This window comes from Syngnathus typhle, linkage group LG1 (assembly GCF_033458585.1).
Source record: "Syngnathus typhle isolate RoL2023-S1 ecotype Sweden linkage group LG1, RoL_Styp_1.0, whole genome shotgun sequence".
Taxonomy (NCBI): Eukaryota; Metazoa; Chordata; class Actinopteri; order Syngnathiformes; family Syngnathidae; genus Syngnathus; species Syngnathus typhle.
In genome coordinates this window covers 20,205,996-20,233,601 of record NC_083738.1, presented here as the reverse complement: position 1 = coordinate 20,233,601, position 27,606 = coordinate 20,205,996, and the positions used below count along the sequence as shown (strand labels likewise).

The window sequence follows — 27,606 nt, the reverse complement described above, 5'->3', positions numbered from 1 at the left end:
TACAGCAATAATACTAGAAAACTGATCAGATCCAATATTTTCATTGGCTTAAATACGATCAGATAATTACTAGGACATTTTGCTACTTCTGACCGAGAAAAATGAAAATGATTAATAACCAACTCTGTACTTATAAAGTTGGACCATTTGTTTTGCAAATGTCTTTTCTTGCATATTCTGATCCCACTCAATCTCTGGAAAGAATTGGGAGTGCACATAAGGTTCAAATTAAAGTGTGTTGTGCTGTCGCTGCCCCCCCCCCCCTTTTTTTTTTTTCCTCCCCTCTGCCTGTCTTCCTTCCCATCGGATGTTTTCATAACCAAACCAAATGTGTGCTCTGAGTAGGCCAAAAGCACTCAGGAGAGAGAAGATACCGAAAGCCAAAAATGTTGGAGTCACATTGTTGAATTGAGTTTCCGCTGCCCTGCAGGCATCCGTCAATCTCGTCACAAGCTCTATTAGGATTGCCCAATAGTAAAATGTGACATTCACGAGTTGTGTTTTTCCACTGCTACGGTCCAAAGTATAAACCCTATAGACTGGAGTTCATTCACAATTTTCGGACCAATTAAGTAAGACTGGATTTGTGTTCTTCATCTAATATGTTTTCTAAATTTTTACTGTTCACTAATGTTTTTTAGTACCCACTATTTTTGCATTTTTTATTTAATCATTTTTTTTCTTGTAATATTTCCCAGTTTTGGTCTAACATTTGTGAGAAGTATTTTTTTATTATTTATGTAAAATAAGTTTTTTCAATTCCCCTAGTATTGATGTGATTTTAATTTAATATAAAAAACAATCCAAGACTTTTGTGTGACTTGACTAATGGTTGTCAAGCGATGTCAATATTTATGTTCAGGGTTGAACGTGTTTCTATTTCTCAAGAGCATGTGGAGGGACAGCGTCTCTTGAGTAAATTGCAGAATATTTTGGGCGTTATGCCATCGCACAACCGCCGGAACGTATTCATGACTTGCTTGGGCTTCCGGAATACCTGTGCGGTATTTACAAAAGACAGCATCTGCTTTCTCCTGAAAAACCGGCTGTATTTAGTATTATTTACAAATATTTGTGAGTTTCTCATCTAATCATTTGACATCCCCAAGAGTACAATGTAGGCCAAATTGAGCTCCTCCTGCATACGTCTGCCTTTTAATTTCCTTTCCGCCGTCTAACTGTTTTAACTGAAGCATGTTAGCCAAATAATTTGGGAGGGGGGTGGGAGCAAATTACTTTTAGTTGTAAAGTTAGGGAAGTAAATCTTTCTGTTTATTATTGCTCATAATCAATTTTACGACCACCCTATTTTTTGTTTTGGTGGGCTTTCCCTATTTACAGATGCTTGTAAACAGCGGGGCCTGGATGTGGCACAAACTAAACAAGCGCGTGCACGCATGCACACACATGCCTGGAATGGAGTCCATCCAGCTAGACACCAGCAGACCCCATGACGGCTTAAAATTTTCAATGCAACATCTTCTACTTTCTTATTCCTGATGCACTATCTTGAAATAATAATTTCAAAAAAATAAAATAAAAACAGCGGCTTATATCTAGGAGGGTCTGACTTGATTCAATGTTCTTCTTCTAGAGCAGTATATCATTTACGCTCTTCAATTTAAAAGCTCATTTCTGTGCGAAGACAACAAGATGTAGAGAATGAAATATGGCCAGCTAACTGAGTCCACGGTTGAATCAAGCAACACCATGACATGTCCCAAAAATCCACCTGCAGTCATTTCATAGCTTCCATTGATCCCAAAATAAATACCTCGACTGTATCCAGACCTGTACCTAGATCCTTGAAAACCTGCCAGTCACGCCAATTTACAGCAAAAACGTGCTCTCGGACCACCCAGGACGCATACACACATATACCAAGTCAGAATGTGTGTCATTTGGGTGTGTGTGAAGAGTTGTGGGTGAGGAGGGGGAGGATGAGGAGAAGGAAGAGGACGTGGTTTTGGTGGTTTATGTCTTTGGGATTGGAATACCACGGAAACCCCCAACTTCCTTTTATGTCAATATCAACGCACGAAATTTAAAACACAAGTCATTCTGGAAGGAGGATGCCAGCAGTGATTATGGTTTGGAGGCGCTACAGCAAAAAAAAAGGTGAGGTCAAGAGATGGAACCGTGGTCAGACCATTAGGTACACCTGCATGAAAGTCATTGACAATGACACAGGTGACCAATATTCATTTTTCGTTGGTGGGGTGATAGTCAGTCATAATGTCGGAATAGTCGTGTAAAATTTGACTTAGTCCACCACAATTTGACATGAAATAATTTTATAACAAGAAAGCTGTATTTCAATTCAATGTATAAAAAAATATAAGACTAAAAAGAAAATCTATAGATATATGTATTTTTTTGAAAATCACTTGCGACTATCCTTACCCGCTTCTTTGCAAACAGCAACAAGGTCGGCGCCAACATATCCGTGAGCGGCGTCAGCCAGCCGTTCCACTTCCTGCGTGGTTGCGTCGCATGGGACTGAGCTTAGATGCTTGTGCAGAATGTCGGCACGTTCGGAAGGACCGGGAATTCCAACCTGTCGGTGGGTATTGCGATTAGTGACCATACGATTGCGTCCTCGTACTGGTACAATAGGAAGCGATATTTGCATAAATCGGGAATGTTTTGTGTTTATAGATAATTTTACATTTCACTTGGCATTGCAATGAGCATATTTAAAATAAAGGTGGCTAGAATATAGCCTTAAAGAACTGCCAAAAAAACATTGCACTTCTATATTGATAAAAACGGAGAGAATGCAGTGGGTACAATTTGAGGAGGAATATGTATTTGACTTTTCCATCAGGTACCTCCAGCTCCTTGTCAAAGCGTCCAGGTCGCCTCAATGCCGGATCAAGAGCATGGGGCCGATTAGTGGCCCCTAAAACCAGAAGCTGTCCTGAGTGGCCCTCCTAGACAGAATCAAGAATTATTCTAAAAATGCAAATACAATGATAGTCAATAGGGGTTCAAGTGGTGTGAATGTGGCAAAAATATATGTATGTATAATTTTAAAGCAAGAGGGAGAGTCCTAAAATCCTGACAACAAGCCACAGAGTAACACTGATAGGATCCAATGGATTAAATTCTGTATAGCTTGAACAAAAAGTAATATAAACACTAATATTACGTAATAATAAATATTACAATGGAATAATTCGCATTTCTCCTAAACAAAAAAGTTTTTTATATTCAGTTATATGCACATACGACACTTTCTAAATTCATTTATCCATCAACACCGCTTATCCAATGTAGTCTAATTAAAATCAGTGCTTACCGAAACCTTTTTCTAAGGTGAAATTAAATTTTGATGTATAGAATAAAATATTTCAAACAATTTCTCTTTTATAAGTGTAACTTTACAATGAAGCGCTCATGATGCTGCAAAATGTTATGAAAAAGAAAAGGTTGAACTGTTGCCTTGACTCACTGCTTTGCGTGTCTGAATGTCTTGATTGCTAAACGAGGAGGATGAGTGCTCCTCCTTTGGCTGAGATTCCACCCCAGTAAGCCGTAATGAAGGCAGGAATGAAGGAGGAGGCGGAGGAAGTGATTTGTCCAACAGATCAACCATGTGCATAACCTTGATCCTCTGGACAGGAAGTCTTATAGCACCTCTGAAAACAACTACTCCTAGCTGATAATCGTCCGGTCGCAGTGACCCGAGAACTCTATTGTGCGTGTGCGTGCATGCGTGCGATCGAGTCCAACAAACCGGCATGATGTCTTAAGCAGTCCAAACTACAACATGTGCCAAACAATGGCCTCAAGATACATGCCTGAAAGTGTCAGTGTACATCAGTGGGAGGACAAGCTAGAAGTGCAGGGTTGGGACCCGGTCTTGAAAGGATACTTACGGATCCGATCCCATCCATGAGAGTCAGGAGGGACGCCACCACTCGTTTCTCCACCTCGTTCTGCGCGCCCTCTCGTTTGGGACAAAGAGCATCCAGCTCGTCGATGAAGATGATGGAAGGCGTCCTGTCAAACAAGGAGAAACGCTTTCGGTAACATTTTCAGAACGTCTGCTGGGTTCTATGCAAAGGTTACAATGCATCATAACAATATTCAAGACTACAAGAATTAGCTCAGAAAATTACATAAAGAAAACTGAGATTTTAGTAAAAAGTTGTAATTTTGAAAAAACTTATATTTTCTATGAGGAAATGGTAGCAAGTATGAAAACTAGAAATTGTTTGATTTTATTACACAAATAGAGCTGTCATTTTGTGGGAAAAAGCCATAACTAGTTGAACATTTATGAAAACAAAAATACAATTCATGAATAATTTAGGTTGAAATAAAAAAAAAAAAAGTTGAAAAAAAGTTAAAGTATGAAATTTGATTTTGAGAATGATATAATTTTACAACATAAACAGTGTAAATATCAACGGAATTAAGTATTATATGATGAAAACAAAATTGTATGAAAACATTTAATATTAGCGAAATAAACACGTAAAGAGACTTCATTATTTCATCAGGAAAAATAATAAACAAAAGAAGTAAACGATTAAGAAATGTTATGAGAATAAAGTAAAAATATAATGCAATATATACAAAAAAGTAAAAACATTGTCAATATAACCCTTAACACAGCTTCAAAAAAAAAAGGCAATTCTACTCCAGTCCTGTAGGGGTGATAATGCCCATCACAAATTGATGCAGACAAATTGCAAAAAGTGAAAACAGTCCTACGTGTGTACCGTTAAACGCACCGCCTAAAAGTTACCTTTTTGCTGCCTCCGTAAATATTTGCCTCAGCTTCTCCTCAGTTTCACCATAGAACCTGAAGAAGAAAATGACCAGCCCACTCAGATGATATGATAGTAACGACAGGGAGTTTGGGATTTGCTTAGCATGAGCCTTACTTGCTCATGATTTCTGGACCATTGATCACCGTCATGTGAGCGCCCACCTCGTTGGCGATGGCTCGTCCAATCATGGTCTTTCCCGTGCCGGGAGGTCCATAAAGAAGAACTCCTCGGGGAGCAGGGATCCCTGGTGAAGACAAAAATTTGATGTAGGAATTCAGCAAGGGCAAATAGGAATTAAAAAATTTTAATTAAAAAAAAAAAAAAGTTGGAATTTCCTGAAAGAAATATATTCAAGAAAAAAAATTGGGATTAAAACAATGGCATACTTTTTTTCTATGAAAATGATCAATATTACACAAGTAAAACAATAACATAAAATTCCAAAACCTTGAGAAAGAAACATTTAATTGTGGTAATCCCTCATTTTTCATGGTTCTTAAACTGTTTTTTTCTTTTATGTATATGAGAGCTTTGTTTTATTTTCATAATCTAATTAATAATTTAATTTTCAAAATCTATTCTAGCAATTAGTTGTTTTGAAATCTGCTTATGAAGAGAATATAATACTTTTGTTTAAATTGTCATTACCATAATTGGAGAAGAGTTGTGGATGTTTGAGAGGCAGCTCTATGGTCTCTCTGATGACATTCAATTGTCTGCTCAGCCCGCCGATCATGCTGTATGTCACTTTTGCTCTTTTGGCTTCGGCATCCTTCTGCTTGGCTTTAACTGGAAAACTAATCTTGGTCGTAGAGGCGAAACTGTAGAAGGTGTCAGTACTCGAAAAACCAGTAGAGGGTGCTACAGGGATTTGCGGAGTATATTCTGTGTTAAAGGAACCCTCCAAGCTGGTAGTGGTCGTCTCACAGACAACAGGGGGGTCGATATGGTTCACAATGGGAGATGCCGGGGAGAGGGGAGGGAGGCAAGAAGTGGGTCGGTGCGGTGTGCTGGCAGCAGGGGTCCCTGGAGGACCCCTTGTATCATCTAAGGCGAGCAGACCGAGTTGGAGGGACAGGTCGGCGGGGGTGGAGTTCAGTTCCGACGGCTCCTCTGTATCAGAGGGAGGACCAGGAGGAGGGAGAGATGGCCTCCGGCAGGCACTGCCGTCTTCTCCTCGTACACTTTCCACGTAAAGACTGCACGGCCGCCCAAAGTACGTGAGGGACACAATGTTGCCCGGAAGAACAATGCTTCCAACTGGGGAGGGAAAAAAGACATGAAATCTCCACATTGAACGGTCTTCCTTTCATTTCATAGAAAGGTTGAAAAAATGCCATTGTTTATTACACGGAATATATTCAATACTTGAATATTACGAGATTAAAGTCCAGATTTTATGGAAAAAGGTGCATTTTAAAGAAAATAAAACACAAAACAGACGTTCAATGAAGTTTGTGAATGGACCTTTAAACTGTTTGACATTGTGCTTAAAAATATTTTGTTAATAATTGTTCACGTTATAGATATAATTCTCCCCAATATGAGACAAAAAAGTTCAATTATGTTCAATCCTAAGTGTTGCAAACTTACTTAAAGAATTCAGCAAGAAGCTCCTGAACTCGTCCGTATTTAATTTCTCATCATCAACAGACCTAAGAGGGAAAATGGATTCAATGTGACATCTGCAGTTACACAAACACGACAACAGATGGCAGTCTCTCACTTTCTCTCACGCTGCCCTGTTGTCATGGTAACATGGTAACAAAAAATAGCAATTTCAACGAGAATTCTTTTTTAATCTTTTGTCTATTTTGTCAGAATGTCTGATATGATTTAAAAAAACACCTAAGAGCTGTTCTAAATTGTAAAAAAAAGAAAAAAGAAAAATATATATATATTTTCTCTTTGGAAGGAGTGGTCTTGAAAAGAAGCTAACCTGGCAGAGAAAATGACTTCCTGGGCTTGAAGTACGGGACCCGTCACAGGCTGAAGCAACACCACATCGCCACATTTCACTTTTAGGTTGCTCTGTGCACACTTGGGGAGGCCCACTTTGCCACTGGGGAACGCGGCCACAGGCCATCCCACACACACCTGTCAACAAGGACAAAACACAAAATGGAAGATCAGAGAAAATGCAGAGGAGATGAGAACAAAGAGCAGTGATTTCAACAAGAAAAAAAAAGCAGTAAATATTCAAATAAACGTCATAACTAGAAGAAAAAAAAACCTGAAATAAATTATTTTTAATGAATCATTTTATAGGAAAGAAAACTCAGAATAATCAAAGACTTTGGTTTGGAATTTATGAGAAAAGACATGTCAAGTTTGTTTATATAGCCCTAAATCACAGACAAGTTTCATAGGGCTTCAACATGTGCAGAATTGTCAATTATTCTCAATATCCCCGGAAAACTCAAAAAAAGCCCTACTGGGGAAAATGAGAAACCTTGAGAAGAGATGGGAGGATCCCCCTTATAGGATGTTTATATCTGAACGTGGACAAAAACACTAAAGGCTGGCTCATTAAATTGAATATAGACTTTTATGGCAAGGGGTGCCTTAACAGAAAATATAATTTATTAATGTTATTACAAATATTACATTTCAATATATCAGAAAGGTCTATTTTTATTCTAATATCAGAAAAAGTAAAGAGCCGTTTATATTTTACTCTACTTTAAGAGAATAAAATATCTGTTGGCTTAATCTTATGAGGAAACAATTGTAATTTTATGATTAATAAATGAAAAAATTACCAGAATGAATTTTTAATTTGATGAAGGGAGATGTAACTTTGAGATGAGATTCAAATGTACCAAGAATTAAGAGGAGTGAAGTCAACTATTGCATGAATAAAATTTAAATGTGTAAGGAAAAAGGCTGCTTTGTAGGATAATAAGACTACCTCCTGTCGTCCCGTTTGACTTGTGAGGAGGACGGGTCTGCCGATGCTGACGCCGGCCGACTTCAATGAGTTGATGCTCAGTTGTGCAAGCAACCATCTGCAACTTTTGGGCGTTTTGTCATCAGCTGTAAAACGCAAGAAGAAAACAAACATCTTGCAAAATAATTCATGTGGAAAGCATCACCATACAAGCTGCATGGTGTCTTGGTTGTTGGCAGTTCTGTGGTCCTGCGTTAACGTCTCTCAACTAATCCAGATTCAGATAACATCCATGCATTTTCTATTCACGTTTCAAGACGGTGTGTAATTATTACCTTTTTCAACAAATTCGATGGCAGTGAATGCGTTGTTGCTTTTACTTTCTTCGTGACCGGAAGTCTCCAAGTTGCTCGAGGAACAGGAGTCGTCTCCTTCGTTTATCCGGCTGGAATTGTTTTTCTTTTTCTTCGAAGACATAATAAGAAGAAAAAATCAGACACATGTGAAAGTAGATGCATGCGTAAACACCGGGCTGAGGATTGCGTCCGGGTTTAAAGTTGACTACCGCCCCTTTTACCGTAATGCAACAAAAAAAATGTATAGCCAAATTAGACAGCGACCATCTCTTTACTTCTTCAAGAAAAGCTATTTGATATTGCAGTGAATCGAATAAAGCTTAAAACTCCGTGCTAGCCAAGCATTTGAATGTTGATGGTAGGTATTTTATCCTTTGCCAATAACTAGTTTGCGGTGGGTGAGTCACTAATAGCAACACGTGATTGGCTGACTCCGATAAATGACGTCAGTTTTGAAGTTGACTAACAATCGCCCTTCTTCAATGATGCTTTACGGTAATTACGCAACTTCAACAGCGGAAGTCGGCGAGTTGGCATTTAAAGGGGTTTTAAAAGCACGTAAAAGTGACCCAACAACACGATAACATGGCTGCATCAGCCCTACTTTGCAAATTTCGAGTGGCTGGAGTTTGTCAGAAGTGGTCTTCCTCCCGTGCGTTCACGTGCCGTGTAGTTGTCAATCAGCTGCAGCGAGGACAGGGTGCCGCAGGTCTGGCCGGCCAAGTAGACCGGTTTGGGGGAGTAACGGTGGACCTGGCGGCCGTTGGTCTACCAGAGGACATTAGCGAAAGTGCTTTTGCTGACTTATTGACAGGTTTGTTTTTGCTCATTTAAAAATGATTGAAGTCTGTCAATAATTGGAAAGGTGTACACTACCGTTCAAAAGTTTGGGGTCACGAAATTGTTTGGGTGACCCCAAACTTTTGAACGGTAATGTAAATATTACTATAATAAAATATTATGAATTAAATATTATAAATTATATCTTACATTTGTATAAGATTATATATAATCTATGAATATAAGTATACATATATTATAAGATTTTTTACACAGAAGATTATATATATAATCTATAAATAATTATCTAAATAAATATATACACTACCGTTCAAAGGTTTGGGGTCACCCAAACAATTTTGTGACCCCAAACATTTGAACGGTAGTGTATGTACTGGATGTTATCCAATTTCAGAAATTGGTGTCAGAACATATTGCACATCGGAAAGCTCAGTCAATCGCTCCTTCATTATTTCTTATAGGTTGATAATAGTCATGAGTTGCATTGACTGCTAGATGACAGACATACATTTATTTACCTTTCACTAAGAACAATTTGGTGACGTAAGCAGGATCTGAGCACAACACTGTACCTTAAAAGAGGTCTGCCATCCAGTCCCGAGTCTTAATTTCAGTACCTGTTTGAATAATTTAATAATTGTGGTATCAGAAGTGAACTTCAAAATAGTCCAACAGTCTGACCATTATTAGGCCATTTATTTATTAGGTTTAATCCCGTTGGCTGCTTGCCCGAAAGCACCAAATTCGAATCGGGATCAAAAGATTTTTGCATCTTGTACAGTTTGTGCCTTCAAAAGACATTTAACGTCATTAGTTACGTACGTGCATGATTAATCTCCCTTTTGCTGCAAACTGTGGGGTGCAAACATTGCACCTTAACTCACCCATTCTTTCATTTATTCCATGGTCCTGTCCTCTTGACTGCAGACTCGTTGGCCCGATGGAAATCGGAAGGTAAGGTTGCCGTGTGGCTGCGAGTCCCCATCGCGATGAGCCGGTGCGCAGCCGCGGCCTCCGCCCATGGCTTCACCTTCCACCACGCACAGGAGCACCACGCTGTGCTCTCCCTCTGGATGGGTGTGGGAGAAAGCAGGTTGCCTCACTTTGCTACTCACCAAATTGGAGTGGCGGGTAGGCAGACGAACATCCTCGGCATTACCACACAAGGTCCAGGAGAGGGCGAATAGGAGCTGAATGCTTGACCCAACAGCATGACATCAGCATTACATGGCTTAAAAAAAAAAATCCCCCTTTTATGATTTTATCTGGTAAAACGAAATGGAGGCATGCTTCCCAAACGGATTTTATTGAGTGTTTGGAGCGGATGGTAGACTTTACTGCTGAGTTTTCGAGATAGAAAAGTGAAAGTGCTGAAGAACACGAGGTATTCATTCATGTGAATAAAAACTTTGACAAAGGAGGGACGAAAGGGAGAAAGTTGACAAATAACAATTTTACACCTGGGGCAATTTGGAGGGCTCAATCGGCCTACAAAGCATGTTTTTGGGATATGGGAGGAAACCAAAGTGCCCGGAGAAAACCCACACGGGCACGGGGAGAACATGCAAACTCCACACAGGGAGGGCTAGAGGTGGAATCGAACCTGCGCCCTCCTAACTGTGAGGCGGATGAGCTACCCAGTTCAGCACCGTGCCGCCCAAAATGATTTATAAAATGTATTGTCATTTTAAAAAAATATTAAGGATCTTTACTCAAATTCTTAAATGCGCCAGTTGCGAAACAAGCATCACAATTTTTTTATTACATTTTCTGATAACATAAAAACCTTTCCCATCTTATCTGCATTTCAATAATTTATTTCCAAACTATAATTTTACAACCATTTTTCTTAGTTGTTCTCTTTTCCATGCATTCCATGAGTCACTTCTTAGTGACTCAAAGTTCAGCACCAGATATTCAAATTATTTTTTACACCGTTGTGCATTCGAAAGCAGTCATCACTAACACCTACACTTTCATTTTTCACCGCTTTCAATGTTTAGTCATTTTTTCCCCCTCTGTTGAATAGCGTCTGTGACGCAATAACAAGCTTTCTAAGTCAGTTTTTTGGACTCTGGAACAGCAAATGACTTCAATTTCCACACGGAAGTCCAAGTCGGGCCTTGAACACATGCCTCTTTTACGCCGCTGTCAAATACACTTTTAAAGGAGGATGTACCAGAAGGAAAAATGTCCCCTTCTCTTCCTCCTTGCTGAGTCACGACGTTATAAAATAAACAAATAAATGTCCACTTCATTGACAAGTGCATCTGAGTCACACATGCTGTTTAGACTCCACAAAAGCCTGTTATTATTGTAACCCCGATGAACAATCTCTAAGTTAAATATTTATAACACTGAGGACTGTGTGGTTTAAAAGTACCGGTGGTTTGGTCCAAACCACTCGCCTATATATTAGGCACCCCTCAACTTTTGGTTTTCCTTTCTGGTGTTTTCACGGACATAAAAGTTGAACGGGTTTATACGAGTCAATATATATGTTTTTATTGTATGTAGGCGCAGTGGTTGACGAGTCCAACGGAAAGGTTCTGGTGGTGCAAGACAAGAACAAGGTAATTTGCTCAAGCAGAAGTTTTTTTTTCCCTTCACTATCATCAATGCACAGAAATATGAATCGATTTTTTGCACGATGAAATATGATCTTGGCGCAAGAATGAGCTACTAATGACTTGAACAATCGTCTTTAATAAAATGTCCATCACGTCTATTTATATTTACTTCTACGCGGGGGGCCCCAAACCTCTAGTTAGTTGACCCAGCGCAAACACAGTTTATACAGAAGTCTTATGAATGCACTGGGCCAATACCACAGAGCTCTGACTGTACATGCCTGCTTGTAATGGGTGCACTTTCAACGGACCCTTTGGGGGAGAAGGGAAACAAAAAAACACCCCGCTCGGATTTGCTTGCTTTCCCAAAGTGTCTGAATAACTACCACCGGCTGAACAAGACAACGACAGCGCTTGATATCAGTGACACGAAGCGCAAAGACACTTTTATATTCTTTGAAATGTCCCCTAATCGCTGAATTTAGTGGCACATGAGACAAGTATTTTGAAAAGTGACATTGAAAAAGGGCACTTTAAATGATCAGCGATAAATCAGCAAAAGAGCAATGGGGGAAAAAAAACCCATTTCATTTTGCACCAAAATGAAAGAAAAGCAAATTCTGATTTGTAGTGTCACAAAATCTTGTATTTGACCATGTGTAAAACAATTCCAGCAGTAAAGCATTTGGTTAGAAACATACAAATAAAATGCAGCTTTATTTGTGCATTTTTGTGTTCCTCATACAGTCCTAATGTGTAGTTTACATTTCTGCGCTGTATACAAAATAGACCTACAAAAATAGATATATATATACATACACACATACACACACACACCAACAGTATAATTTAATCAGCAGCATTCCGTTATTATTAAATATCAAGGATAAGTGGTGAGACTATCTTTTGTTATTGTTGAAAGACACTTCACTGCACTACACTTCTCTAGTCAATGACACAAAAACACGTTACTGCACTTTTTTAAAGCTATGTAGTGATTAAATATTTATGGCTTGCAAGAATCTGGAACAAGGGGGGGAAAAAAACGGGTTGTGTTGTGATTTTGAACTAAAAATGCATTCTCACTTACATTTCCAGTGAAATGTCTGCAAATGAACAAACAGAACGTTTGAAAACACAAAATGTTGCACTAGCTAGCTAGTTAACTTTGGTTCGAGTCATTTATCAAACACTTGGTTTCTTGCTTTTGTTATTTTTTGTCTGTCCTGAGTGACGAGAAAAATCTCAGAATTCTTGATAATATGCTGAAATTAGATTTCCCCCCCTCAACTTTAATAATAAAATGTTGCACTAAGAACTGTAACTAGAATTGCAGTTCTGCTATGAAATAGTTATTGTTAAAAATGTATTGCTATTAAGTGAGGAAATGTCTCACTTTGATTTTTTTTTGGCAGACAAAAAATGCCTGGAAGTTCCCCGGCGGGCTATCGGATCCCGGAGAGAATATCGGTGAGTGTAAAGTTAGCACCCTAGCGAGAAGCTAACACCACCATCTTTTATTATCAGTGGTTCTCAAACTGGGGTCGTATATTGGGGATCCGCAAAATAATTAGTAATCACTTCATATGAATAAAGACAAAATGCATTACCTTCAAATGTGGAATGACAGGCCAAGAAAACTCAATTCTCTCTTTGGGCTAATTAAAAGCTCTGATTATGTTGGGATGCCATTGGGTATGTAAGGGCTCATTGGAATAAATACTCCTCTGTAAGAAGTTCCTAGACCCCCAAAAAGTTTGAGAACCCATGACGTACTGTACATTTGTTTGAAGTGCACACAGAGAGACAAAAGCAGCTTTACTATTATAGTTGTCGTAACTTTACGTTATTCTGCGACACCGAATCCTTCCCAGGAGTGACGGCGGTGCGGGAAGTTTTGGAGGAAACGGGCATCCGCTCCGAATTCCGATCCCTGCTGAGCATTCGTCAGCAGCACAACCACCCGGGGGCTTTTGGCATGTCCGACATGTACGTCATCTGCCGCCTCAGCCCGCTCAGCTACGACATCCATTTCTGCAGGCACGAGTGCGAGCGTTGCGAATGGTTTAGCCTCGCCGAGCTGGCGCGTACCACCGACACTACGCCCATTACGTCCCGTGTGGCAAAGGTGCTGCTGCACGGGCTGAAGCACGGCTTTGAGCGCATCGACCTCAGCATGGAGGAGCTCCCCGCCGTCTACTCGGGGATGTTTTACCAGCTCTACCATCGACGGATTCCTTCACCTTAACGAACAATGTGAAGACTGGGACTGGACCTTATGTTCTCGGTACTATTTAATATAATTAAACCACCTCTATTGCGGACTACAAGTACTGTTAATTCAATTTTTCCGGTTTTATTTTTGAGACGATACAGGTTGGGAACAGTGCATTTGACAACCAATCGTACCTCAGCTTTCTGACAAACAGCCCAATCCGACTGTCACCCCAACTCGGCAACTATCACCTTCCCTGTGCATTAAGATTTTTTAAACTGAAGTCCTCTTGTTTTAGGATTAATCAAGTCTTGGATGGGATGCTGGTTGTATATGACTGCCACACCAATACATATATGTAGAAATGTGATATTTCAATAATGGTGGAATGGGCACTGCAAATTGAGTCCTAGGAAAAAAGTGATCTTAATGTTGAGGAGAAAAAATTGCCAATTTCGGCTCTAAAAATCTGATCATAAGTGCCTTCAAATTTGAGTGAGACAGTCTTAATACATTATTTCTCAACCTATTTCTTTGACCATTTGTTTTTTGTGACCTTGGGAAACCACTTTTCCGCTCAACTGACAGCAAAGATCTCCACCACTAAGTTCATCCATCTATTTTCTGAACAGCTTCTCCTCACGAGGGTCGCGGGCCCATTAAGTTCATACAGTACAAAATTCTGAAAGGCTTTCCAAGTTGACGTGTCAAAATTACTGTGACATTGCAAATGGCGTCACTTGTTCTTGAATGGCACACAGGCGCAAAATCTGGAAAGAATCCCAAAAAATGTGTGGCTCCTATTGAACGCAAAAATCCAACAGCAGATTCTCCCGGCTCTAATCTCCAATATTTCAGACCTACCTCCAAGAATCATATTTGCCGAGTAGGAACCAGTATGTCCTACCTCTGTGGATCAGAAGCTAAAGTCCTTAGCTTCTACTGTTGCATTATTACAAACAGGCAAACTACAGCATCTACATTGATACTTAATTGAACCATTTTCACGCCACTTGTTTTGCATTGATTTCGTTCTGCTCCAGTGAAGCACAAATGTATTAAAACGCCTCAGGAAGATGCATCAAGTGTTAGAATACGTGCTTGAAGTTTCATTTAAAGTGTGTGAGATGCCCTCTCCAAGACACCTTGTGTTGAAAGGTTTAGCTTAAAAAAACATCACATAATATGAAGGTATATTAACAAATCCTCCTTCACCTGGGACCCTGATCTCTTCATGCCAAGTTGGGATTGTTGGAGGAAAAAAAACAAAACAAGGATGGATGTAACAGTTGTAAAATGATCACAGCAACTTCTTTCCGACAGTGGCGACATACCTTCACCGCCACCGCACCTTAAGACATGAACATGACTCCGGCTCGTCCCAAGTTAGCTCTTGCCGGACATCGGGAGGAAGAGGATGGCCTTCTGACCCGGTCCAGTTTTACTTCCAGACTTATACTGGCCGGTCCGCTTCAGTGCCACATACATGGTGGGGTACTTCCTGGAGCGGTACGTGTTGTAGTTGTTGCTCTCAAGGCGCTCCAAAAAATAACATTCCTCGGTCGCTCGTCTCTGAGGACGAAGATAGAGAAGAATTACAACATCCATGATCATTCTCTGCATTTCTTACCCCGACTTCAGGCTAAGGGACTGGGGACAGTAATTCACTGGGCAAATGTATAGAAACAATCAACCCTAACAGTTTAATTTAATTTTAAAATAATCTTATAACGGTACCTTTGAAACAAATGGATTACAGATTATTTGATTTTGGAAAGAAAAATGGATGCAAAATGCATATGAAGATTTGCCATAACTTTCAGTCGCAACCCAGGCTCCTTCCAGGCATAAAAAAATATTCCTCTAGATCAGGATTTACCTCCTCATCCACCAAATGGTGCTAACTTTCGACAAAGCTTTACCAGCATCTTGTTGCAATTCAGGCTAATTCAGAAAGAGCATGAAATCTGATCGGTGAACTTTTAAGTGACTGGCTGGAGATTTGTTCCGCAAGAAAAAAATAAATGAGTAAAAAAAACAATATGAAGAACTACTCTATTGCTGTTCATTTTCTACATCACCCCAGAGCAGGTCAGTTTGATTTAGTTCTGGTAAATATGATTTTCAGGTATCGCAAAACCCTCTTTCAAACATTGCTGTCCATTGACTCATCAAAGTTCACTTCTATTACAAATGAAGCTTGTAACGGTCGCTTGTTTGAGGATCAATAATTGTGTCTTCAAAAATGCTCTATTCGTGATCTAAGCAAGCCAAAGGACACACAGTAATAGAAATAACCGACAAGACAACGAACGTGGTCCACTCACCGCTCCAAACAGTCGCCCGTCTCTGTTCATGGCCAGGTAGCGGTTGGCACAAACCCCCTTGATGACCACCTCCCCGACTGATGTGGCCTGCAGCTGAAGAGTTACTGTGGAAACAAAAATGCCAGCTGCTGTAACTTGGAACACACTTATTGTGGTTTTTTTCCCGGGTGGTGTGGACACAGTTTGTGGTCAGGACTCAAGGACGTGGTCTATAAGTCACTGGAGCAATTAAGCGCCGAGGTGAATGGAGTTCAACCAATCGCGTCCCACCAAAAGCGCAACGCCTCCGTGACCAAGAGTTAATTTGGGGAAATCAGTAGCATCAAATGGAAAATATAGTCAGTAAATGTTATGCCAAGTAATCCCAAATTTTGGCAGGTCTGGTGTGTTTCAACAAAAGTACCATTGATGATCCCATCAATGAGGAATAGCTCTATTCATTAGCTTCCCATACTAACAGTCCTTCCCCACATCTGCTGGACTGTACACTCTGGTTTCTATCACAAATAGATGTGACTCACTGTTATTAAGAAGTAAATTGAATTGCCTTAACTAGCTCCTCTCTTCTAGTGTACAGTCGAAATCAAGATACTTGTTGCTGGAAATGTGACCCTGGCTGAGGAACAAATTATTTTCCAAACATTTGTTTTCCTGAGGCATTTGGTGAGCGCCTCCCTGTCTCTCCTAATAGCGACTGTTTACAAAGTATTCACTGTTAACGGGCCAAACAAAGTCCTCATACACCTTGTAACTCGGGACTTTGTGCTCTTAAGAAAGTGAAAGTGCCCTGATGTAACCTCAACCTTTTTTGGTCATATAGGCCCTAGTCATCAGGAAGTCGTCTGCACTGACGTTTTGTGTTGCGTTGTGTTGTTGCCTTGTGTGACGTCTAAAAGTATGAGTCAGCATGGCGAATTCACGTTACTCAATACAGCCATGTTCCATTGATTACTTTTAAATGACATTTCAAGAACTTTCCATATCTGTATGAGCAGAGGAAGAAAAAGACAGCAGGGACTCACTGTGGGGATCGCTCTTTTCCCGGATTCCGTCCACGCCCCCATCGGATTTGATCCGCAAGAAGAAGCCGCCGTTCTTACAGTATAGCCTTTTGGGTTCCTTGAAAGTTCCGGGTGGAAAGCCACTGCTACCGTCTTCAGGCGTGGAGGGAAGCGTGGTAATCTCTCCGGTGGCCATCTCCTCCTCCTCTTTTCTCAGTCAGCGACTGCTCCGACTCCTTCTGGAAGAGCCCCACGGTGGCCTCCCACCTACCTCCCACAAACCCTCCTCCCCCTCAACAGAGCTTCACACCAACTCGCTCGCAAAGACTTCGGGGTCAGTCTATTGGCTTAGACAGGCTGCTCGCAAGGGCCTCCAGTGCCCTTTTGACTGGTGGGATTCACAAACAGAAGGTTTCCACGGCAAGCTGGAAAAATGTCAGTAAATTTGCCGTTTCCATGTGCTTGCCTTCTGTTTGGGAAGTTTTAGTTTGGGTGGGTGGCAGCCTCATTCCCTACCCCCTTTTTCTTGCCGCCTTCCTGTGTAGTAGTTTAATCAAACCAGCTGCCTTAGATCTGTGTACAAGGCTTTCCCCATTCGGGGCCTCAGTTCGCATGCGCCCTGAGAGCACCGACTCAGAATAAAGCTCACGCCCACTGGCGCCCTGCAATTCGCAGACGTCGGGAAAGCGGAGCTGGGGGGCGGAGAAGTGATTCTTTTTGGACGGTTTCACTGTGACCCTTCAACCACGCGGCCAAGCGGCAAGGTGACGTCAGTGGTTTACAGTTTTCCCAAAATGTTGCCGAGTTCTTTGCGTAGGATTTAAAATAAAGTGTCTTGTTGGTCTGGGCTTTTGTCCAAATGTAACCAACCACATCTGAAACTCGCGCTGGATCCGTTTAAATGCAGCTGGCCTCATGTTGGTGATACCCTGCAATGGCCTGAAGGAAGCATTTAGTCAATTATGTGCATGTGGGTGTTTCTGCATGATATTGTCTCTGCATCGATTGTGTTTTATAATCTTGAGAATAGCTCTGAGTCTTCATCCAGGCTGGCTGCCAAGCCAGGGGTGGGTAAACTTGGGTGTGCCAGCCGTTATTATGTAGTACTGTAAATTACACAAAGTGCAGATGGACATTTTTAGAAATAGGCTAAAAACAGTCACTCGAAGACCCAACTGGTTTACAAAGAACTAAAGTTACTTTTCCATAATATATTCTCTTTAATGCAACCCTTAGAGAAATTTCAATTTTGAAAGAAAATCAAAGTATTATCCCAATCTATAACGACGGTTTTCCAAGATATTGGATAATCGGGTATGCTGATTTTGCAATACATCACACCTTTTTACCCCTACTCCAAAAATAATCCATAAAAGATATAACATCAAGCAGTCTAAAAACAGACGTGAGAATACCAGACAACTCAATTAGAGACTCAACTAATGCTGAGGTGCCACATTCCAGACAACTGTGTGTGAATATCTTGAGTATCCCAATGACGGGATTCCCGAGTACATTTCGGATACGGCCGCACAAAGTATTCCAAATAAGATCTGTTATCCATTCATGTTCCACCCCCTATCCTCGATCCTATCCCAGCCAGCCAACTACAGGGCACATAGAGACAACTATTTGCACACATATTCATAACTATAGGCAGGTTTGAGTCTTAGAATCAGAATACCTGGATGGAGCACAGAGTCAAACTCCACTAAAATCTGAGATTTGAGCCCAGAACAAATGCGTAAGACACTTTTCTTACCGTTTTAGCCACAATAAGATCCATAGGTGCTTCTCGGAAAAGCTTCCTGTACATGTGTGCGCTGGGTGGCCTCAAAGATTTACAATTTGCGTTTGGGTTTTAATACCCTCAGCAATCACATGAACCAAAACGTGTCGAAATTACATATTTGATTCGGGTGTTGATCAATAACCACATTACCTACATTCCATTTTAATTATTATATTTTCAACTCCATAGCATTGGCATTTCCGCCTCACAGTTCCGGGGGTCAGGATTTAAAACATTCCTGTGAGGAATTTGCATGTTCTCCCACTACTGTGGCCTCCTCCCACATTCCAGAAACACGCACTTTAATTTTACTGAAGAAAAGATTGTTCTCAGGTATGAATGCTTGACCACCAGTCCAAGATATGGCAATGTCAACTGAGATGGGCTCCAACATGTCTGCAGATTACCTCGAATAACCGTCTGTCTCCCCCATGTGGTAAACGTTGGTAGTAGTATATTAGATGGGAGGAAAATTCAATTTACTTACTACAACGATTGTCAAAGTTTTGGGGTCCAGGAATTCCTTACATGAGACTTATTTCGACGGACCCTCTTAATTTGAACGCCGATTTAAAGTACCTCTCATGTGTACCCCTAACATGCAATATGAATTAATAATCAGCCTCTGAATTAGATTATTTTTCTTTTATTCTGGACATGACAAAAATATGCACTTTTATTTTCCATTTCTGTGATATGTCACAATCAGCAAAGCTTGTGAATGATAGTTAAGTTTGCTGTTTGAAAAGAATAAAAGTCATCTTCATCATAATTGTCCCAAACCTAAAATAGGGAGGAGATGACAACTCATAGCAAATCATTTTGTGGACTCCCTAACTATAACTCGCAAAACCCTAGCGATCTAGAGAACCCGTTTGAGAATCACTTAATCATCCAATACATACTAACTGGTCCTTGTTTTCCAGTCTACATCCCAAAGCGAAAACACACACTTCTTCTGGTAAAAATCATAAAAACATGAGACCTGCATGATTGCCATCCTTGCTTTCATCCAAACCAGTGATGATCTCAGCGTCCGTCTGTAAAACAAGCAAAACCAGATCCAAGGCTTTCCGCCATGATTCCTGTTTGACACTAAGATTGTCAAAGACTTTGGATGGGGAAACATCCTCGTGAGAGTCCAAAACGAGTTGTGATAATGAAATGCTGTTAACATCATGTAGTTTCTGATTTACCACAGTACTGGCTTTAACTCGTGACACGCCGGTGGAGTTAACCATCACGGCAGCTATGTAATCCATAAAACTGTCCGCCAAGAGGTGCAAGACAATACCAAGGTAGGGGTTAGAACCACGGGTCCCATTTCGGAGATTCTCTGCATCCGCTTTCTCCGTCAGACGATGAATACAAAACACCTCTGTGACTCCAGCACCAGGTAGCACCGCTTTGTCTTTCAAAGCGTGATGCACGCGGTAGGCACAAGACCAAAAGCGATCCTCCAGCGTCTGCAACTTTCCGTGTACTGGGCTAGTGATTATGGCCGTGACAACCCGGGTCTTACCATCGGGATTAATATTGAGGGCGGTTAACTGCATCCCGTTGTGATTTTGGAATTCTCTCCATATGCTGATGTGGATATCCTTGCCAACGCAGTGTTCAGTCAACTGCGTGGCGTACGTCACCAGAACCGCTCCAGTTGCGATAGCCATTTCCTTTAAAATGGAGAAAGTGACTTTTCCAACTACAAGTATACGATGCTGAGAACAGAGTTGAATTACAGCCTTGTTTACAAGCCCACTGACAAGCACCAAGTTGACATCTAGATGCAACAGGAGCCCGAGGACCTTTTCCATCCAGTATTCCTCTTTGCTTAAATCAGACATATTCGACTGGTTCCCGACACATTGGGTGCCCACAGGCCTGCTAAAACCAAGGTGGCGATAGGAGTGGGATAAATCCCCACTGATAAAAACAACGTTCATGGGTTGGTTCTTGAGGTGATGCGCGACAGAAGCCTGTTCTGCATTGAGAAGAACGACGCAGCCCGAACAAACGTGAGCATGATCCTCCGGGAAGCCTGGCAACACGCATGTGGTTACTTTGGTCACGTCAAATATGGAACTTTGGAAGTCTTTCGACTGGACATGACTGGCTAGGATAACTAAATGCATTGCATCATTGCAACCGTGGCTCAGTCCTTCTGCCAGGTGTGCAACATCAGTAAGACCAGGTTCCGGAACTGAAATACTTTCAGGCTCTGTGTTGCAAAAATGGCGACTTAACTTTACTTGCCTTTTTTCTTTAGTGACTTTGGAGCCTGATGGTATCTCAGTGGGTCCCTTTTGTGTCGACACACAAAGAGCATCTAATGAAATGCTGCTTCTTTTGCAAACGTCCACACACAAGTCCATCCCCTCAATCATGGCTGCAATGACATGAGACGTTGGAATCCCTTGGTGCAAGCACGACAATGCTGCCCGACTCCACGCTCCAGCATAAAACAGCAGGCTTCCGGAGCCCGTGCAATAACCTTTGTGGTGTGCCCGAACTGTCTCGTGAACCAGCTGGCTGACAGCACAGGTGGCCAAGTCAAGGTTGTCCAGGATACGCAAAGATGAGCTGACCAGAGTTGACTCCCCTGTAGCCTCATCCTGGATAAACTTGAACTTTTTACAAGGTCCCAGTGTGGAGTGTGCAACGGCAGCTAGTGCAGAAAGTTTCTGCAATCCCACGTGCTGTCGTTGATTTATTATTGTGCTTCCCAGCATTACTAATCAAGCCTGAAAAATAAAACGACACATTAAAGCTTTTTGACTGAATATTATAAAATGTTATTATTGTGTAGTGGAACTCAAAACGGCAACTTGAAAGAGTATAGAACGTGCAGTTCGTGAGGATGATGGTGAAAGCTAGGCTAACATGCCTTTTCGAAGAAGTAAAGAAACTTATTGACTCTTAAATTTTTGCAAAATTATTCATCTGAACGCAAAATGAGCCACGGGAGAAACTCCGCATAAAACATAGAAGAACATTTCAATTATTAACGATATTACCTGATTTCGAGCGTGTATGCTTTTCCTCTCATTTTAGGGCTTCCCATGTTTGGAACGTTTGCGCATGCGTCGTTTGCACCGTTGCTACGGGACACGGATGATACGCAACGATTGGCGGACCACGTTACATCCCGCCCACGACTATATTGGCCTTATTGGTTCTCGCACTGACAACGTGAAATAGTAACAGTTGTTGAATCGTGTAGCTACACATTTGTACAATGTCATCACAAATAATTTTTTTTTGCCTTTGTAGACTTACATCCCACGACTACGCACGCGTCGTTTCCATGGTGGGTCGGTAACAATTGGTGGAGCGACTTTCGTTTGCAATTGGCTGAAAAGCCTACGTCACGGCGATATCAGATTTCCTATTGGCTCTTGCGTCTCCAAAGGGGAAAGATACTACTTGTTGAAACGTTTGTTGAGGGAAGTCTAACAACAAACGAGGTGGTTTACCTTGACGACAGTTATAAAAGACATCAGCAGCTGGCTTCCTGGTCACCAAACTATCGTTTCGAACAACAACAAAAAAAAGTGTCATCAGGCCTTTTGAGGATAAAAGACAACGAGGAGAAACGAAACGGAGTCGTGAGCTGCAAGAAACAACGTGTCCAATCTTCCGGGATTCCTCGTGTTTTTAGACCTTTGTTTCACTCCATATCTTCTCGCAAAACCACTCAAATGGTATATATCGGTGTTCACGGGTATTTTACTCATTACGAAAACAATGCCTCCTATTTGTCGATGCGCGTGGAAGTAAACTTGAGCCAACGAGCGTCGAAATGAAGGAGTGAACGTTAGAGTCTTTTTATCGCATATTTTGCTTGTTTGTGATTCCAGGCGACGGCTTACAGAAAAACAACTCCGTCTGGTACCCAGAAGAAAAAAGCCAGTTCGAAAATAGAGCTGAGCGAGGAGCAGAAGCAGGAAATCAAAGAGGCTTTCGACCTCTTTGATTCTGATGGCACTGGCAAGATTGACGTGAAAGAGCTCAAGGTTATTCATTTCTCAAGATGCTTTATAAAACGCATGTTTTCTGTGTGAGTTCAGCGGGGTGTCGTTTTAGCTGCAGCTTTCATGTGAAATTTACGGAAAATAATAATTCAAGGTATTGTACTTAAGTGATTTAATAGTGAGAAATTGCACACAAGGGGAAAATAATCTGCGTTTTGACTTTGACTAGGATGACTTGCACACAACAAACATTTTTGTTGTAGTACAAAGACTGACCTGTAGGAGGCGGTGTGGTGCCGGAGGGCATCCAGACTCATTAAAATAAAAAAAACGTAGCTACTTGATAACTATTTGGCTACTCTTCTGTTTTACACTCGATCACAAAGTCTGTGTCAAAGCCCAACCTGGCATAGATTACATGCATAAGAATTTGCCATCTGAGATATTGAGGGTGGTTGTCTATACGGTTTACTCAACATTTTATCTTTGCACGGGAGGCCGAATGTTCAATTTGTTTCCATTTCTCAAAAAATGTGGCAATATCAGGTTGCTATGAGAGCGCTTGGCTTCGAACCCAAGAAGGAAGAAATCAAAAAGATGATCTCCGACATAGACAAAGAAGGTTCTGGAACCATCGACTTCAGTGACTTTCTCAGCATGATGACAATGAAAATGGTGAGTAGAGGAGCTGCAGGTACCCAGTTTCTATTCATTGCTCGTGCAAATATGCAAAACCTTCCACCAGAGTGAGAAGGACTCCCGAGAGGAGATCATGAAGGCGTTCAGACTGTTTGACGACGACTGCACAGGGAAAATTTCCTTCAAGAATCTGAAGAGAGTAGCCAAGGAACTGGGAGAGAACCTTACGGATGAGGAACTGCAGGTACAGAGTTCACTCATAACCCCAAGTTCGGCCTTTTTCTTGGTAATAGTTTGTTATTGTAGTTGACTGCAATCATTACTTGATTTGTTTTAATAGGGATTTTTTAGGCTAATGCTGATTGCAATATTTGGCAGAATAAATGTCTGGTTTGATTCTAAACAAATGATATAAAAATAATGTCTTTTGTCTCTGTCACAACAAAGATATGAATTGTTTGAAAGGGGCTCATTTGGGTCAGTCCCTAACACAATAGAAATGAATAGAATGTCTAGAAAGAATGAAATCTGAAAACCGGCTCCTAAGTATTGGTTTTGCAGGAGATGATCGACGAGGCTGACCGAGACGGCGATGGTGAAGTCAACGAGCAGGAGTTTTTAAGGATAATGAAGAAAACGAACCTTTACTGATGACATTTTTTTTTATTTTTCCACTCCATACGGCTCAGCCTTTTGTTTTTTCTCTTTCAACTTTGTGTGTAAATAAAGACTTCTTTTGAAACAGTTTGTTCTTCACATAGAATTTTAACTTTTTGAACATAGCTGTATGACTGTCTAGTCTGCGGAATTGGCTGAAAGATGAGTCATTTGGTGAAGGTTGCTGTCCTTTCAAGTCAATGTCATCCCATCGGGAAAAAAAAATTCTGACCAAGTCAAGTTTCAGCCCAAACCGGCGTGTGGCGGCGTGGACGTCCAGCCACGAAAGTGGAAGAGAGCTCCATAGAATAGGACCTGGCGTGCGTAAAAGCCATGACCGAGCCCCATCCACCGTCCCCGGACAGCCACCCGGCCGAGCGCCGGCCCTCGACTTCCATCCACGGAGGTGAAAGACAGCTCGGTCGAGTAGGACCGGGCGTGCGTAAAAGCATTGTCCGAGCCCCATCCACCGTCCCTGGACAGCCACCCGGCCGAGCGCCGGCCCCCAACTTCAATCCACGGAAGTGAAAGTGAGCTCCGTCGAGGCAATCTTTGTCATTTATGTAAACAACCACTGCTGACGCGACGTCGCGCTGCTGACGTCACTTGAAATTCAAATTACAGTAATCCCTTGCCACATTGCGGTTTCACTTTTTTTTTTTTTAAATGTTTGAAAAAAACACTTATAAATCGCCCCCCCACCCAAGCTATAAAAAAAACGCGACTTGTAGTCCGAAAATTAATTTTTTGTTAAAGCAAGTTTAAAACGATAAAATTATTGAGTTAAATGTTATATCTCCTGACAATTGAAGCAAAAAAGCCAAATACAACCAATAGAGAGGAGAGAGAAAGCATATGATGAACTTAATATATTTCAAATAAAAAAGTTAATAAATCTTGCTTTGTACTGCATGTTAAATTAAAATGTTGAAGCAAGTTTAAAAATGAATGTATTAACATTACAATGAGAGATCAAATTTGTGGAAAAAAAATTTTCAAAAACATTTTTTGCCCTGAATGTTTATATTAGATATGAAGAAAAACTTCTATTCTACTCCCTCACCAAAGTTACTAAATGACAAGAAAATTATTTTCATTATGCTCTGACTAATTCTTCCTATGAGAACTATGACATAAAACATTAGTTTTCAAATGTATCATCGGTATACGTAAACAATGTGCATTTGTTATTCCTAAACATAGGCGGACATCCCCCACCCCTGCCCTCCTTGACCTGCTTCCCGTGCATTTACAATAAGGTAGCGCACCCTCGCCTTTCACCGAAAACGGCTTGTCATGCGACCTTACTATGTCACGGTCGGAGTGATGGAATCACGTGAATGGGACCACACCTGGGTAACTCAATGGCTAACCAAAAAGGCAGCTTTTGAAAGACAAGACTTAAAAAATAAAATCGAATCAATGAGAATGGGGATTTTTATTGTTTCCTCTCTGATCCTGTGGAGGCTTTCTGTGGAATGTGACTACCAAAAACTCAAACAACTGAAGCTGTCTTTACCTGTTTTGTTTGTAACTACTGAACCCATTATCATCTGTTTTTTCTTTTTTTTGATTGCGCCTATCTGATTTACGTGCTTGCTGAGCCTGCAAATTTGCGCTACCTATGTGATAGACCGCTCAAACACTGAGTTCCTTAAGGTTTGAATGATGCACATTTTAAAATACAAGTTACAACCATTTCTGCAGGAAAAAAATAATCACAAATACCTCTATCAACCATTTGATGTGTGTCATGTTCACACATGTTTCACACATGAGCTGACCACAAGTGAGGTTTTTGTTAGTCACCAGCCAAAAATGCAACCTCCAGATGCCACTAAGCCATCACTTTCCACTCGAAAACTTGTAATGACATTTAAAGGTCAGATTATTTGGACTCCAAATTGTTGGAATGCATAATGCCAGCCTTGACATGTGCATCACCAAAGACAAGCGCTTGCAGTTTTCTTAAATAAAATAAAAAAAAAAAAAAAAAAATTGGAATTGTTACAAGATGAATTTTGTCGTCGTAAAAATTCTTAATCTTACAAGTACATTTTTTTTTATCAAGATGAAGTTGTGGTAATATGAGATTAAACTCATCGATTAACGACGAAGAACATCATATTAAGTGAGTTTCACAAATGCAACTATTGATTACGATGACTTCTTATCCCCGCGGCGGCTCGGTGGCGCACTTGGGTAGCACGTCCGCCTCACAGTTAGGAGGGTGCGGGTTCGATTCCACCTCCGGCCCTCCCTGTGTGGAGTTTGCATGTTCTCCCCGGGCCCGCGTGGGTTTTCTCCGGGCACTCCGGTTTCCTCCTCCCAAAAACATGCTTGGTAGGCCGATTGAACACTCCAAATTGTCCCTAGGTGTGAGTGAGAGTGCAAATGGTTGTTTGTCTCTGTGTGCCCTGCGATTGGCTGGCAACCGGTTCAGGGTGTCCCCCGCCTACTGCCCGATGACGGTTGGGATAGGCTCCAGCACGCCCGCGACCCCAGTGGGGACTAAGCGGTACAGAAAATGGATGGATGGACTTCTTATCCCGAGAAAATTCATCTTTTTCAGTAACACCTGTTTTGCCTCAAATAAAACTTTAATCTGATAACACTACAACTTGCATTTTAACAAAAAGGAATTTATTACCATGTTACAACTTTTTATCTTGGAAAAATATGCATTCTGTCAATGACAACTTACGAACAAATACTACTCTAGTAACATTTAAACTTTTTTTTCATCAGGAAAATGACATGAGGACGTTTAATCCTGACAAAGTATTTATTTGTTCTTGTAACAATCACAATTTTAAATAATATACTCGTAAAAATAACTTTTCATGACTTAACCTTTCTTAAAATAAATAGGGCTTTATTCTCTGGAATACACTTTTTCTATTAAATAAAAATATTGCATGTTCGGGGGACACAAGTTTGAGAAACACTAAAAAAAGCAATTGGGTCAGTAAGTTTTCTATGATGCGTAAGTGAAGGGAAAGGGGACTCCAGAGCCCTTGAGAGGAACTCCCACTCGCTTCTTTCTCTTAGTGCTGACAAAGCGAGAGCGCACATCAGAGGGCGTTTCGCTTTCTCTTCTCAGTATCTCTCTCGCTAGCAACTTTCATCCTTCCCTCTCTGTGCAGTGACGTTTATGCAGGCTCATCCTTTGAATTTCCAACATTAACGAGACATATTCTTTTAATAATAGACACATTTGATATCATATGGCTGATGGAGTTTTTGATGCATCGTGGTTGGCGTCCGACACCATTTTTTTTAACCTACCGTAATTTTCGGACTATAAATCGCACCGGAGTATAAATCGCACCAGCCATAAAATGCCCAAAAAAGTGAAAAAACCCCCCCATATATATGTATAGAAGTTGCCCCCCAAGTTTAAGATTGGCACCATTTTTCTTGTTTTCCACATTTGCCGGTAAATTCCAAATGCATTTTGACCAAATTTCAACAGTGAGCACAAACCTGAAGCACCTGCACAAGACACTTTTAGATGAGTTGGTGTATCATGTGATGGGTTACTTTCCACTAGTGCAGGTATGTACGTAGCAGTGAAATGTCTTCCCCCGACATAAACGGGGATTC

At 41.0% G+C, this 27,606-nt stretch overlaps 5 protein-coding genes and 1 long non-coding RNA gene across 8 annotated transcripts in view; 3 read left to right on the top strand and 3 right to left on the bottom strand.

Annotated features, from left to right (window-relative positions):
• The window catches only part of afg2a (AFG2 AAA ATPase homolog A), a 65,941-nt gene extending 57,604 nt beyond the window's left edge, over positions 1-8,337 (bottom strand). Inside the window, exons 1-10 of the mRNA XM_061279590.1 lie at positions 8,007-8,337; positions 7,693-7,817; positions 6,721-6,878; positions 6,375-6,436; positions 5,430-6,041; positions 4,896-5,025; positions 4,757-4,813; positions 3,882-4,005; positions 2,832-2,933; positions 2,404-2,557 (exon numbers count right to left, since the gene is read on the bottom strand). Of these exons, the coding sequence (XP_061135574.1) occupies positions 2,404-2,557; positions 2,832-2,933; positions 3,882-4,005; positions 4,757-4,813; positions 4,896-5,025; positions 5,430-6,041; positions 6,375-6,436; positions 6,721-6,878; positions 7,693-7,817; positions 8,007-8,148 (1,666 nt within the window). The 5' untranslated portion in view covers positions 8,149-8,337. The remainder of the gene's footprint in view (positions 1-2,403; positions 2,558-2,831; positions 2,934-3,881; positions 4,006-4,756; positions 4,814-4,895; positions 5,026-5,429; positions 6,042-6,374; positions 6,437-6,720; positions 6,879-7,692; positions 7,818-8,006) is intronic.
• Positions 363-1,560, top strand: LOC133155203 (uncharacterized). The gene is made up of 2 exons (XR_009714619.1): positions 363-572; positions 1,342-1,560. It is a non-coding gene; the product is annotated as an uncharacterized LOC133155203 (long non-coding RNA).
• Positions 8,338-8,534: 197 nt separating the features above from the next.
• nudt6 (nudix (nucleoside diphosphate linked moiety X)-type motif 6) lies at positions 8,535-15,148 on the top strand. Its single transcript, XM_061279898.1, has 5 exons — positions 8,535-8,841; positions 9,756-9,959; positions 11,346-11,401; positions 12,814-12,868; positions 13,273-15,148. The coding sequence occupies exons 1-5, from the start codon at positions 8,613-8,615 to the stop codon at positions 13,644-13,646; spliced, it is 918 nt and encodes a 305-aa protein (XP_061135882.1). The 5' UTR covers positions 8,535-8,612; the 3' UTR covers positions 13,647-15,148.
• On the bottom strand, positions 12,023-19,215 carry fgf2 (fibroblast growth factor 2). 2 transcript variants are annotated; one of them, XR_009714575.1, is made up of 4 exons: positions 16,963-19,215; positions 15,941-16,044; positions 14,948-15,185; positions 12,023-14,843 (listed from the first exon to the last, which is right to left on the bottom strand). XR_009714575.1 is itself a non-coding variant. In XM_061280042.1 (3 exons), exons 1-3 carry the CDS (start codon positions 17,135-17,137, stop codon positions 15,000-15,002), a joined length of 465 nt encoding a protein of 154 aa, XP_061136026.1. In that variant the 5' UTR covers positions 17,138-19,215; the 3' UTR covers positions 12,023-14,999. The 2 variants fall into 2 exon arrangements, 1 of the variants encoding a protein (XP_061136026.1); XM_061280042.1 differs by having other exon boundaries at positions 12,023-15,185.
• Positions 19,216-19,363: 148 nt separating this feature from the next.
• Positions 19,364-21,889, bottom strand: bbs12 (Bardet-Biedl syndrome 12). Of its 2 annotated transcripts, none has more exons than XM_061279722.1 (2): positions 21,748-21,889; positions 19,364-21,474 (listed from the first exon to the last, which is right to left on the bottom strand). In XM_061279722.1, the coding sequence occupies exon 2, from the start codon at positions 21,460-21,462 to the stop codon at positions 19,702-19,704; it is 1,761 nt and encodes a 586-aa protein (XP_061135706.1). In that variant the 5' UTR covers positions 21,463-21,474; positions 21,748-21,889; the 3' UTR covers positions 19,364-19,701. The 2 variants fall into 2 exon arrangements, with proteins under 2 accessions (XP_061135706.1, XP_061135767.1); XM_061279783.1 differs by lacking the exon at positions 21,748-21,889 and having other exon boundaries at positions 19,364-20,406; positions 20,987-21,119.
• A 245-nt stretch (positions 21,890-22,134) lies between these two features.
• Positions 22,135-24,087, top strand: cetn4 (centrin 4). Its single transcript, XM_061279943.1, has 5 exons — positions 22,135-22,434; positions 22,591-22,746; positions 23,251-23,379; positions 23,450-23,587; positions 23,905-24,087. Exons 1-5 carry the CDS (start codon positions 22,432-22,434, stop codon positions 23,992-23,994), a joined length of 516 nt encoding a protein of 171 aa, XP_061135927.1. The 5' UTR covers positions 22,135-22,431; the 3' UTR covers positions 23,995-24,087.
• Positions 24,088-27,606: the final 3,519 nt, after the last annotated feature.